The sequence below is a fragment of the Doryrhamphus excisus genome, chromosome 14, assembly GCF_030265055.1.
Source record: "Doryrhamphus excisus isolate RoL2022-K1 chromosome 14, RoL_Dexc_1.0, whole genome shotgun sequence".
NCBI classification, from domain to species: domain Eukaryota; kingdom Metazoa; phylum Chordata; class Actinopteri; order Syngnathiformes; family Syngnathidae; genus Doryrhamphus; species Doryrhamphus excisus.
Genome location: NC_080479.1, coordinates 19,222,694 through 19,236,745, shown reverse-complemented (window position 1 = coordinate 19,236,745; position 14,052 = coordinate 19,222,694). Strand labels below are relative to the sequence as shown.

General features: G+C 43.1%; 2 protein-coding genes across 4 annotated transcripts; one reads left to right on the top strand and one right to left on the bottom strand.

Moving 5' to 3' along the window:
- Positions 1-319: 319 nt before the first annotated feature.
- On the bottom strand, positions 320-13,396 carry LOC131102119 (fatty acid-binding protein, heart-like). Of its 3 annotated transcripts, XM_058047613.1 has the most exons (6): positions 13,300-13,396; positions 9,672-9,785; positions 4,559-4,633; positions 3,070-3,242; positions 660-761; positions 320-585 (listed from the first exon to the last, which is right to left on the bottom strand). In XM_058047613.1, exons 3-6 carry the CDS (start codon positions 4,629-4,631, stop codon positions 532-534), a joined length of 402 nt encoding a protein of 133 aa, XP_057903596.1. In that variant the 5' UTR covers positions 4,632-4,633; positions 9,672-9,785; positions 13,300-13,396; the 3' UTR covers positions 320-531. The 3 variants fall into 3 exon arrangements, with proteins under 3 accessions (XP_057903596.1, XP_057903595.1, XP_057903597.1); XM_058047612.1 differs by lacking the exons at positions 9,672-9,785; positions 13,300-13,396 and having other exon boundaries at positions 4,559-4,771; XM_058047614.1 differs by lacking the exons at positions 4,559-4,633; positions 9,672-9,785; positions 13,300-13,396 and adding an exon at positions 3,368-3,508.
- On the top strand, positions 9,701-13,251 carry LOC131102194 (serine/threonine-protein kinase DCLK3-like). Its single transcript, XM_058047699.1, has 7 exons — positions 9,701-9,761; positions 10,215-10,426; positions 10,652-10,783; positions 10,863-11,906; positions 12,278-12,410; positions 12,490-12,657; positions 12,721-13,251. The coding sequence occupies exons 1-7, from the start codon at positions 9,701-9,703 to the stop codon at positions 13,050-13,052; spliced, it is 2,082 nt and encodes a 693-aa protein (XP_057903682.1). The 3' UTR covers positions 13,053-13,251.
- Positions 13,397-14,052: the final 656 nt, after the last annotated feature.

Below are 14,052 nucleotides of genomic sequence, written 5' to 3'. Positions count from 1 at the left end.
GCGAAGCGGTGGGTTAAAAATAAACGCACAATAGCCCGCCCGCCACCCTCACGTCCAGTTGGCAGCTGAAGGGAATGATCGAGATGCGGAGACTAGAGTGCAGGAACACCTGGAAACTTTCCCTTCACCTAGCCAACCCACACACACCCCCACACACACACACACAGGGCTATATATATTGTGTATATCTTGGCTTGTGTTAACTAGTGTGTGACAGTGACGCCTGTGTGTTATTTTTGTCGCCTGCGTCCCAAACTTGAAATTCCGTTCTCCACGCTCGTCTTTGGGTGACAAGGACGCGCCAAAATACACTCAGAAGTTTTCTCCACAATCCTTTTATTCAATTCCATAAAGGACATTTTGGGAACCCAACAGCAACAACAAAAAAAAACAATTCATTGGAATTTACTCAGTGTTTTTTGTTTTTTTTTTACAGTAGAGGTGTGGGGCATGGGGGTGGGGGGGTCCACAGGTAAGCTAATACTGCCTCCTCCAGTATGAAGGGAACTTGATGGCTTGGGGTGTTTTTATTCACGCCGCCCTCTCGTAGGAGCGCGTGCAAACCACGTCGCCCAACGTCAGCGTCTGTTTGAAAAGCAAACCAATCAAATAGACGTCCCTGAGGGGTGGGGCGAGGGTAAGGGGTGGCGGTCACTCACCAGCGTGAGAGCGTTCTCGTTGACCTCTCGGACCAGGCTGGTCTCTTTGCCGTCCCACCGCTGTATGTGCACCATCTTGCCCCCGTCGATGGTGACGATGGACTGCAGGGAGGAAGAGTCCAGAAGGAATTGGTTGGTTCCGGAATAAACCATAGAACATCTCCGACTCCTCCATAGTGGCATGGAGATGAGGCCGGGACTTTTGCATAACGTACATAACCTTTATACTGACTTTGATACCCCGTGACCTTTGTGAGGATAAGCAGCATAGAAAATGGATGGATAGCTATAGCATTGATATGTCCTTATACGGCTAGCTATAGCATTGTAATGTCCTTACACGGCTAGCTATAGCATTGTAATGTCCTTACACGACTAGCTATAGCATTGTAATGTCCTTACACGGCTAGCTATAGCATTGTAATGTCCTTACACGGCTAGCTATAGCATTGTAATGTCCTTACACGGCTAGCTATAGCATTGATATGTCCTTATATGGCTAGCTATAGCATTGTAATGTCCTTACACGGCTAGCTATAGCATTGATATGTCCTTAACACTGATAGCTATAGCATTGTAATGTCCTTATATGGCTAGCTATAGCATTGTAATGTCCTTACACGGCTAGCTATAGCATTGTAATGTCCTTACACGGCTAGCTATAGCATTGTATTGTCCTTACACGGATAGCTATAGCATTGTATTGTACCTACATGGCTAGCTATAGCGTTGTATCATCCTTACATGGCTAGCTATAGCGTTGTACTGTCCTTACACGGCTAGCTATAGCATTGTACTGTCCTTACACGGATAGCTATAGCATTGTTATCGTCCTTACATGGCTAGCTATAGCATTGTATCATCCTTACACGTATAACTATAGCAATGTATCATCCTTACACGGATAGCTATAGCATTGTATCGTCCTTACACGGCTAGCTATAGCATGGTTATCGTCCTTACACGGCTAGCTATAGCATTGTATCATCCTTACACGTATAACTATAGCAATGTATCATCCTTACACGGATAGCTATAGCATTGTATCGTCCTTACATGGCTAGCTATAGCATTGCATGGATAGCTATAGCATTGTATTGTCCTTACACGGATAGCTATAGCATTGTATTGTACCTACACGGCTAGCTATAGCATTGTATTGTACCTACACGGCTAGCTATAGCATTGCATGGATAGCTATAGCATTGTACTGTCCTTACATGGATAGCTATAGCATAGTAGCATCCTTACATGGATAGCTATAGCATAGTAGCATCCTTACATGGATAGCTATAGCATAGTAGCATCCTTACATGGATAGCTATAGCATAGTAGCATCCTTACATGGATAGCTATAGCATTGTAGCATCCTTACATGGCTAGCTATAGCATTGTAGCATCCTTACATGGATAGCTATAGCATATAGCTATAGCAAACCGTGCTTGTAGGCACTCCATGTTGTCGTGTTTATTGTATTCCTCCGGTACCAACATATCCCAATAGCGGTACCAGCCATTACAAGTACCAATCACTTGAAGAAACAAGGCAGTTTTGATCATCCCCGTGTACTGTCAAGTACCGGTGGCGGGTCGTTACCAGCGCCGAAGCGCAAACAAAGACGTTGATTATCCGCCGTGCCGGTGTTGTCGTCATGATGTTGTCGGGTTATTACGTGAGCGTATTTATGTTCCCTGTGATTGGCTGGCCACCAGTTGGGATAGGCTTCTGTACGCCTAAATATGCTAAATATGCTAAATATGCTAAATATGGCTACATGGTCGTCCTAAACGTCTTCCCTGTAAGGATTATGGAGGCCACTGTGCTCTTAGGAGCCTTGAGTGCCACAGAAATTATTTTCCCGCAGAAAACTTTCTAGATCTTCCAGAATCTGCACCTATTCCAGCTGGATTTCCTTGGAACGCATTGTTTTACTTTGGTCCTCAGGTAAAAATGCTGACGGCAAACCAACATCTTGTTGATGAAATTGAGAGCTAGGTATCCGCTCGAGCAGACGAGCAGCTAGCAAGGCGTCATGTTAGCCCGCCAGATAAATATAATATTTTGGTGTTAGCTGTTACAATAATAATAATATGGCTTATTGTAGCTTGGCTAATATACAAGTCACTTATGTAAATTGTAAATTGCCAACATTGTTGCCATTTTTATTAGTTTTTTTTTTGTTTGTGAGGGCTTTAGCGTGAAAATATGTACCTCCCATGACAGCAGTTGTTAGTTAGCTTATATTAACTAGTTTTCTCACACTAGAATGCACAGAAAAGGGAAATAAATATGTTTCATATTAGGATGAAACAACAATGTTGAGACCATCCACAGGCCGTGATGCGTTTAAGTGCATTTTGCTGTCAAAGGGTGGTGGGGGGGCGGGGGTGGTCGTGGTCGTGACCTCACCTTGACCTTCCTGTCGTCGGCGGTGGTTTCGTCAAACTCCTGGCCCAGCTTGAAGGTGAGCTCGGTGTTCTTGATGGTGCTCTGCGTCTTCACCGTCACCGTGTCTCCTTCCACGGAGATGATGGTGGTGGGCTTGGTCAGGTTGCCCACCTTGCGGGTGGCGAAGCCGACGCCTGCGGGGGGAAAAAAAACGGCAAGGTGAGCGTTTCATGAGCCGTTCAGATGTCCTTCATGACACCAAAGTCAACAAAAGTCAACTGGCAACTTGTCTATTTGTACTGGCATGGTTTGCCCGCACCTGAACGCACCACGAGGGCTTTACTTGACTGACTTAGCCCAACCTGCCGTTCTTTGTGTTTCAAATGGCTCATTGATCAGAGGACCTGGGAAAAAAGGGTGAAAGGTTGCCTGTTGCTATGGCGACCAGAGGTCAACGGCCATTAATCTTCTTTCTCAACCCCCGCTGCCCCCCCCCCAATGTATACACACAACCTGAAAAAAAGTTTAGTGTTACTTTGCACCTGCCCCCATCTCACACACATTTTAATCTATATTTATGTTAGTTGATATTATTAAAAATACAATGAAATAATAAAAATAATGTAATTGCATGTTTTTTTCTATTAATATTAAAATGCTTTAAAATAAATGTAATACTTTATTGAAGATTAATAGTATAGAAATATAAAGTATCCATTGAATTGGATAGTTGCATTAGTTTATATTGATGGGAATATTAAACAAATCATGTCTTGAGATGATTTGCATATTATTTGTATTAGTTTGCATTTATTGTAATAAACATACAATTCTTATGTGTATTAGTTTATATATATATATTTTTTTTTAATGTTAGACATGACAATTAAATACAATACAATTCTTTAAATTGAAAAAAATATTAAATTTCTAAAATAAAAAAAAATAATAAAATAAATAAATTTAATAATAATAATTTTAAAAATATATTAAAGAATATTTGGTATTCTATTATTTTTACACCAATGAAATATTGTGTGTTATTAACAATATTAATATGAAATATCTGTCCCAAGTGGCTGGGTGTTGATGCCTCCATTTTAAAATGCAAGCCCCCCCCCCCCCCTCCCATGTGACCAACAATGGACGGCTTTCAAATGCAAGTGTGTGTCTGTGTGTTGACCACTGTTGTGAGTTTGCCTCACAGTGGGGTGGATTCCATCCACTGGAGGAGAAGGAGAGGCCTCGGGGAGGGCGCCCGGGCCCCTCCCAGCCCCAGCCGCCCTGCTCTTGAGACCATGTGGTCGCTCCCTCTCCATGCTCCTCTTTTCCACCCTTACTCCTCGCCGCTCTCCATCTTGGAGTCTCCGTTATTTTGTCCCGTTTATCCATACAAACACACACTTGTGCAGAACACCTCCTCACACACACACACACACACAATGCATCATCACTTGCACACACACACACACACACACACACACACACACAATAATAATGGAAGACTCACCCAGAATCTTCATGTACTCGTCAAAGTTCTCGCTGGATTTGAGGTTCCAGGTGCCAACGAAAGCCTCGGCCATGTCTGCAGTGGAGCAGCAGCAAAGAGAAGGAGAAGGAGAAGGAGAAGAAGAAGGAGAGTGAGGGTGTGTGTGTGAGTGCAAGAGGAGAAGAAGGGGGGAGGAGAGTCAAACCAGTCAGCAGCACCAAAAGCTGAGCTGCCGTCCTACTGGCTGATTTTATACCGGCTGTTTCTTACGTCATCAGCCTGTGCACAAAGAGGAGGAGGAGGAGGAGGAAGAGGAGTGGGGCGTCTGCTCGCTCATAGATGTTCTTTGAGTCATGTCATTAAAAAAAAAACAAATGCAAACGATGCAAGCTGGAAAAAATGGAAAAGTGTAAAAAGTAGTAGTGAAGTACTAATACATATGTACATATGGAGCACTATTTGGCTTTACTTCAGTTTTTATAGTCAATGGATATTATTATTTGCCATAATTTAAGGTTTTCTTCTTATGCCAATATGGAGTGGCCGGACCGGAGCAGGAGGGGATAGAAAAGAAAACAGATTTATTATATAATGGAATTTTTTTATGGATTAAAAGTTTGTAATATAATCAATTACATTTGTTTTTTTAATATAGTAGGAATGTTTTTATTTTATGGATTAAAATATGTAATAAAAAAGATTCAACACTTTCATTTATTTTATTATAAAGTAGGATTTTTTTGAAAATTTATATATATATATATATATATATATATATATATATATATATATTTAAATTGTCTTATTTTCTTTATTGGACTGTAGAAAATTAACATTATGGATTAGAAATATTACATTTTAAATTCTATAGAATTCTATTTTTAAATTCTTTTTTTAATATACAAAAGGAACTTTGTTATGGATAATAATAATAGATTTTTATTATATAGTAGTAAATCTAAACTTGTAGTTTGTATACTTGTATTGTTATCTTAGTTTTCTTCTATAAATATGATATTGCATAGATTTTATTTATTTTATTATAAACCTATTATAAACATACATTTAAATTGTCTTATTTTCTTTATTCTACTGTAAAAAATTAACATTACGGATTAGAAATATGACATTTTGACTTTTTAAAATTCTATTTTATTATACAAAAAGGAAATTAAACTTTATATTATGGATAATATTAATAATAATAATAAAACTGGATTTTATTGTATAGTAGAAAATTAAAACTTGTAGATAAAAATATAAAATAGATATTTAATATAGGTTTGTGTCAATCTGATTTGTTAAAGAAAGAGTTGTCTTCATTTTTGTCATAGTTTGTATTTATTGTATTGTTATGTTAGTTTTTCTTCTATAAATATGATATTGCATAGATTTTCTTTGTAAGCATTTGACTTGTAATGACCTCTATAGGAGCACATAAAAGGCGGGGCACACCCACGGTCGTAAGATGTCATGTGACCAGCCTGCCTCCGGTCTAACCGGATACACGCTGAACCAACGCCAAAAAGGTTCAATGCCCTCCACAAGCAAGACACCGTGTGTGTGTGTGTGTGTGTGTGTGTGTGTGTGTGTGTATACATTCCTCCATAATAAATGATGAGCTAGCATACGGCTAGCGTGGGCCTGTTCACTCCTGAATGGTAGCCATCATTTTAACCCTGGGGGTCTCCTAAAAAACCTGTCATAAAAATGGAACACCAGGTTTTTCCCCACTTTCACGACATGAAATATTTACTTCAAAGCTTCGTTTTTCCACTGGGAAAACCCACGGTGCACAATATTTTACAAAAATAAGGTGGAATATTTAGGCCGGACATTTCTCCTTCAGCACAATTCATGCTTCTATTTATCACAGCAAGTCTTTCAGGTCCTGAAGCAGCAAAACAGCCCCAGACCGTCACACTACCACCACCGTATTTTACTGTTGATATCGTCTTTTTCTGAAATTCGATCTCGGGGATAATCAAGATGTTTTCTGGCAAAATTGAGACGAGCCTTAATGTTGTTTTTGGTCTTCGAATAGGCCGTTTTTACCCAGTGTCTTTCTTATGGTGGGGTCATGAACAATGGCCTTAACTGGGGCAAGTGGATGTTGTTGTGGGGTCTTTTGTGACCTCTTGGATGAGTCGTGGCTGCCATATTTGTTTTTTTTCTGCCTTAATAATAATAAGTTTCATTCAAAAACTGCATTTTGTGTCGAGTTGTGTTGACATTGATTACCATTTTGATTTGGTTGATGATCTGACGTGTCACATGTTAAAAAAATAAGAAATCAGGAAGGGGGCAAACTTTTGTAAGTCTTTGAAAGGCGTGAACTGGCGTGACTTGGATAACACAAACACATAAGTGTATATAACAGACAATAAAGCAGGGGTCTCAAACTCGCGGCCCGCGGGCAAAATGCGGCCCACGGGACGCGAGTTTGGAGGCCCCCACCTTGATATGAAAGCTTAACCGCGTGAGTTTGAATTTGTCAATTGACGCGATTTTGCAAGCTACGACGCTGCGCCCAGATGTCACAATGCTAATTTGCTAATTGGGTAAAATGGTTAAGTTTCATGAATGTTCATGTTAAAGGTTAAATAAGAGTAATTTAGTTAGTAATTAGTAGTTAGTTTAGTTAGTTATTTAGTTAGTTAATTTGACTCTGGAAAAAAATAATTTCTCTACCAACCAACTATTTGTGCTTTCTTATGTTTTTCTTATTTTCTGTTTTATTATTATTTTATTTATTTATTTATTACTGATTATTTATTTTCGTTATTTTGATTTATTTATTTTTTCATCATTTTATCGAGTTTTTATTTTTATGTTTTCATATTATTATGTTTATTATTATTATGTTTAATGTTTTTAATAAATGAATGAATAAAAAATATATAAATGTATAATATAAATAAAAAATAATATAAAAATAAATTAAAAAAAACATTTTTTTAAACCTTATGCGGCCCAGCCTCACCCAGACCTTTGCTCCAGTGGCCCCCAGGTAAATTGAGTTTGTGACCCCTGCAATAAAGTAACCATACTTTTTGTATACACACACACACACACACACACACACACACTATCAAAACAAAAATGATGATTTATTTAAAACTGGACTCAATAGGACCAAATGGGTCCCTAAAGAGTGAAGACACATGCAAATTTTGCACGTTGCAAAAGAGTTTTTCAAGAATATTTTCTTAGAAAAAACGATGACTAAAAGCAAATCCTGGCCAAGTATTGCGCAATCAGCTATGTAGCCAACATGCAGAAGAGCACACAGAAAAGCCAAATTGTGCTAAAGATAACGTGGTGTTTGCATGTCTGCAGATGGGACATTGTGCAACTTTAAAACACCCCCCCCTCCTAAAAAAAAAAAAAGGAAGAGGTTCTCTCAGGACAAAAAGCGCTCTGTCAGACCACCTGACACACCCTGTCCCGCCGCCCTTGTCCCACAGCGACACAGCCCACCCTCCCCGCTCAGACCACGCTAACATGTGTTGGACATAAACAGCTGCGAGAACACACGCGGGAGGGGGGGGGGGAGGCAGCGAGGTGAAAGGTCAACACCTTCAAACGGAGGCCGCGAGAACGTCACTTGTAGCCGTGTCAAACGTGTACATGTGTTATGCAATCATGGGATATAAGCCAGGGGACTTTTATCGGTCATAGCTTCGCATTCGTTTAGCTTTTATTTGAAAAAAAAAAAAAAAAACACAAAACGCAAAGAAACTGCGTCCATTAAATGTTGGCGCAGAGCGGCCAAGTGTTCATAGTCGTAAAGGTGAGGAATGCTGATGTAGCTTCCAGCTCTTTTCACGTGCGTCTGTTCACATTACGAGCACACCGGCTGGTGTTAAAATGGTTCCTTTGTCTTAAAGTCATGCATCCATTCAGTCGTTCATTCATTTATTTAGTGTCCTTCCTGCGTGGTGACTCCTACGTGACACCCTCACAGATTGAACGTGTAAAAAATAAATGACAATATATTCATAAAGTTGTATTTTCCCCTTGAATAACTGTACAGTTTCTATTTTCCAAGACAAACGTAAATGTACTAATAACTAGTTTCAAATCACAAAGCGTCAATTTACCCTTTATTAAAATACCGTCTTCTGCCAAAGGGGGCGATAATGTGTCACAGAGCACTCAGGTCCTACCTCATGTGCGTCACGTGAGCACGAATAAGTAGCCAAAGCGGAAGCTAAGCGGTTTACTGGGATTCTGCGTTTATTTAATAGCCAACAAAGCTGTAATATCAATATTCAAGTCATATCCGCATTTGGATACTTTGTCACAATTGCAATTTGCGATAAAACGCTTACTTATTCGTCCATAAAGTCTTTTGAGCGAGAAAAAAAGACCGCTGAAACAGTTCTTTGGTACACTTCCCCCCTCTGCTGGACAAACAGAAGCTCTGCAACTGTCTAAACTCGGTGTTAAAATGTGTACGAGTTTGATATTTCGGCTGCAAAAATTTAATTATTCAAATACATTCGAAACAATAGCCATACATAGGATCATTCACAATACATAAACAGACTCAAAAGCTCAAAATGAGAGATTAAGTTATGTCTGAATGGTAATAAAGAACAGGATATAGATCCGGGAGGTCGGCTTCTGTCTTGCTAATCCAATATTAGCAGTTTCCCAGGAGACAGAACCATGGGGGCGAGCTTAATAAAGGACTTTAATAAAGGTGTTTCATTCTGAGCAGTTGAAAATGATACACTGGTGTTAGGGGCCAAGCTACACTTCCGGTGGTGGGTTCAAAATAAAAGTTCGCGTAAAATAATCGCTTCGTAAAGGCGATGTATAAAACCACAAAAGTCGAAACTAGATCCTCGTTGAACACACAAACCAAATCGATTGGTACGAAACGTCATTATTGCGACCTGAAAGCGAAACTCTTCTCTGTTACTTTACTTTGAAAATAATTGAACCACACTTCAACAGCCGCCATTTTAACTTGATAAATAACTATGGCAACCATCATACGCCGGCTAGTGTGTGTGTGTGTGTGTGTGTGTGATGTTATTCAAGGACACGTTGAGCTAGAAAGCAGCCACTTGTTCCCACATTAAACTTTTTAAAAAAAAAAACGCAATAAAACAAAAAGTCTCACTTGTTCCGGTATTGGCGTTGTGAACAAAGATGGCTCCCCCTCAGAAGGCTCGGTTGGGATGCGAAGTGGCGAGGAAATGGAAAGCAACAGGTGAGTCCGACATCTGATTCACTTCTGGAAAAAGAAGATGAAAACACTTAAAAGATGAATAGCACAACTAAACAATTACAGCTGAATATTAATAACAATTGCTTACACTTGTTAGCTCATACATGGACAAGACTATTAAACAAGTACAAATGTGTCTGTAGTGTTTTTGTTTATTGGGGGTTCTGCATCCAGAATAAGCATTTGGATGGACAGAAGTCTTTTGTCCGAGTTCCAGAAAGTGAAACATGTGCCTCATTAATCATGCAGTCTCCACTGAGCCTTATCCAGGTCAAGAAGCTTTTATTGACGTGTGTGAGTGAGTTGCAAGGCCTAAGGAAACCTAAATAATTCATCCGTCAAGACTCTCAAATGACACTTGCACTCCGTGCGATGGAAACCTTTCCAAATCTGAGCTAGCGTTACGAATGTGTTATATATTTGTTGTTGCTTCAGCTGCACCCGGCACCGCCTACAAGCGTGCCGGCGTGGCGCCCGCACCGCCCTGGCCCGGACACCCCCGCCGCATGGGGCAGATTTGGAGGGCCGAGTGTCCTCCCCGTTCGCTTCCTCACCTGCCTGTCTTCCACGGCCGCCACGCGGAGGAGAGCGCCGAGCGTCCCCACCTGGTCACCATCATACGGCCCGGTCAGAGTGCATTGCGGAAGGTGAGGTTGTGACCGAATAGGCCCATAAGAATCCTAGCATCAAGTCTTAGTCGTGTATTGGAAGCGTCTTTGTCTTGACTGTTTGTTTGACTTTTGCTGTTTTGTGTGTCTGTAGCTTTAATGCTAATGAGCTGTGTTTGCCCATGCTAGCTTAATCTATTACACGGAAGGACAAAAACCAGACAGGAAGTAAATCGAAAACCACAAAGTGTGATTTCTGCCCAGGTCAGCGTGCTTTTGAACCGGAGGGGCGTGGTCTCTTTCGAGCAGCTGCTATTGGACATCTCCGAGGCGCTGGGCTTCCCTCGCTGGCACAGATCTCGAGTGACACGACTCTTCACCACCTTCGCCTGGGAGGTCAGGTCACTTTTGCGGCCGATGCAGCTGCTGATGCTAATGCTAACGCTAATGCTAACAAAGCGTCCATTGGCTTCAGGTGAAGAGCATTAGCGACTTCTTCCGTGGCGATGCGGCCTTCCTGGCGCTGGGCAAAGCTCGACCGGAGCTGAGCAGCCTGCAGGAAGCGCTGGAGGAGCTGTTCCCTGAGAATTCCCGTTACCAAGCCGAGGCGCTGCTGGTCTGGGAGAAGAAACTCCGACCGGCGTTGGATAAAGCCGTTAAAGCGGACAGCGGGTACAGCGAGGGGATGAACCGGAACAAGAACCGTGGTCCAGATGCAAGAGACACGGCTCCGTTTGGGAATGGAGACACGGAGAAGTTAAAGATGGCTGCTTCCAGGAAAGCCGCTCACCTGCCCAACCATCTACAGAGGCTGCGTGTGAGGGGCGGGTTCTGCGAGGCACCGCCACCTCTCATTGGTCGATTCAAGCAGGAACTGGAGCGCGAGAACGGAGACAAACACTTCACTTCTCTGTGTGAGGGCTGCTTATCAAGAAGACCCGAACGTCCCAGTCCGGAATGGGTGGACCCGCTTTCGGGAAGGGTCCCTCTTCCTCCAGTGTCCAGGAAGCAAAGAGGACGTTCACCACAGACACAGGAAGTGAGGTGGAGTCCTCCACCTCCAGGACTAGAAAAAGCCTCGGGTCCTCCCTCAGAGGGCAGCGAGGTCTCCCAGGCGGACATCGAGCGCCTGTACGACATCGGTTGCCAGGTCGGGGACGGCAACTTCGCCGTGGTGCACGAGTGCCGCCGCCGCATCGACGGGCAGACTTTGGCCGTGAAGATCGTGGAGCGCTCGCGGCTGGTGGGCCGAGAGCACATGCTCCAGAACGAACTGTGCCTGCTGGGCAGCCTGCGCCACCCCCGCATCGTGCGGCTGCTGGCCCACCATCACACGCCGGCCCGCACCTACCTGGTCATGGAGCTGGCCGGCGGCGGTGACCTCTTTGAGACCATCAGCCAGCGAGGGAGCTTCCCTGAGGCCGAGGCCGGACTGATGGTGTCGGACGTGAGCGAGGCGCTCAAGTACATCCACCGTAGGAGCGTCGTGCACCGGGACCTCAAACCAGAGAACCTGCTGGTGAGTCACTAAAGCTTCCTTTTTAGCCAGGAGTTTTTCGAAGTCTAACATCCGTTGTTGTGCTGCGAGTCTTCCCCCTGAGGACTCTAAGTGGGTTTCGAATAGAGGATAAGGGAATCTTAAAGAACCAAATTATAGATCCTGACAACAATACCTAATACAGACGTCCGGGATTATCTGCAGTCCCTGTATGCCTACAAGTAAGCGGGTCTTATTACAGCGCAGCTGCAAAAAAGCACCCTAGGAGTCATCTAACAGTCGGGGGGAACTAGTTTTCGATGTCTGATTGTTTGTACTCACCGCCAGCTTTCCACCCCAGTGTTGCCTTTCAACAACAAGCTAACAAGCTAACCGGACCGTCTCCCTTACAGGTTGTCCACGCCGCCGCCGGCATCACCAGACTCAAGCTGGCAGACTTTGGTCTCGCCATGATCGTGACCGAGCCCGTCTTCACCATATGTGGGACGCCGACTTACGTCGCGCCAGAGATTCTCTCGGAGACAGGTTAGCCCTAACAGAACAGCCCGAGAAAGAACTGAATGGGATGATGACACCCTGACCCCCCCACCCCCGCCCCCGACAGGTTACGGTGTCGAGGTGGACATGTGGGCTCTCGGCGTCATCCTCTACATTCTCTTGTGCGGCTTCGCCCCGTTTCGAAGTCGAGATCGGGACCAAGAGGAGCTGTTTCAGATCATCAAACAAGCGCAGCTCCACTTCCTGTCCCCGTATTGGGACACCGTTTCACCAGGTGAGAACACACGTCAGGTGACACAAACTGACAGCGTTTTAATCCTTCTCACACACGCCGCAGAAGCCAAAGATCTCGTCTCCGGACTTCTCCAGTCTGACCCCGCAGCCAGGATGACCGCTGAGCAGAGCCTGCAGCACCCTTGGCTGAGGGCCATGGCGTCGTGTTGCCAGCAGAGGGCGCTACGCTGCAAAGATGACAGGAGCCCAGACTGTCCAGAAGAAGAATGCAGCCGACACACCAAAGCAGCACACAAGAGTCCACGGGACTATCTGACACGGCACCCAACAGAGACCCAGTCACCTGGGAGGCAGGCTTCTCAGGCCGGTGCTGTCCACGCCCACTGCAGCGACCACCCGCCAATCAAAAAAAACAATCAGCCCAACGACAGGTAATGCAGGGTTTGGTCCACATTCATCTTCTGGAACTTTCACGTTCTTGTTACCATTGATACTCAGTCAAATACTGCATGCATGTCATCCCTACACACACACTGTAGATACTGTATAGTAGTACTGTATAGTATTTAGGCCGAGTAGAGCTTATTTAATCCTACTCCTTCTGTGTTTTTTTAACAATAAAATAGTATGTGTATTTGTGGGATTGTCACTGAGAATGTATGAAAGGTGACAGGGGTCCTACCGCCCAGCGTGTCCTGCCCCCCCCACAGCCAGGACGAGTCCCCATCTCCAGAGAGCCGGTCCCCCATGACAGTGGATCCACACCTTACTCTTCCGCTCTGCATGTCAAATGAAAAAATATACAGTGGTGTGAAAAGAGTTTGATACCCAGCCCCCGAGAGGACATAGACCAGGGGTCTCAAAGTCAATTTACCTGGGGGCCACTGGAGCTAGGGTCTGGGCGAGGCTGGGCCGCATCAGGTTTTACAAAAAAAAACAAAAAAAAAACGCATTTATTAAAAACAGAAAAATGAATAAACTTTGCTTTGGTTCCGATTTTCTACAAGAAAAGCTCTGATAAAACATTCCACAAATAAACAAATCAAGAATAAAGAAAATCAATCAATCAGTAATAAATAAATATAATAATAATAATAAAACGCCAAATAATAAAAACTTAAGAAACCACATATAGTTGGTGGGTAGACAAATTATTTTTTTCAGATTAAAATTACCAAAGCATTATTAGAGCCCTGTAGACATGACAAAACACGACTATAGTCACATTTATACTCTTTTTATTTACAACATATTGCGCAACTGCAGGGTCTTGAGACACATGCTAACTCGCAAACTAGAGAGCTAGCGATCTAAACGGTAGCCTCCAAGTTATTTCCTTTAAACTTAAAAAGCCAAAAAATTACCACTTCCACACGGATAGGGAGGATAACTACTAACAGTTATTTAACCTTTAACATGAACATTAATCAAACGT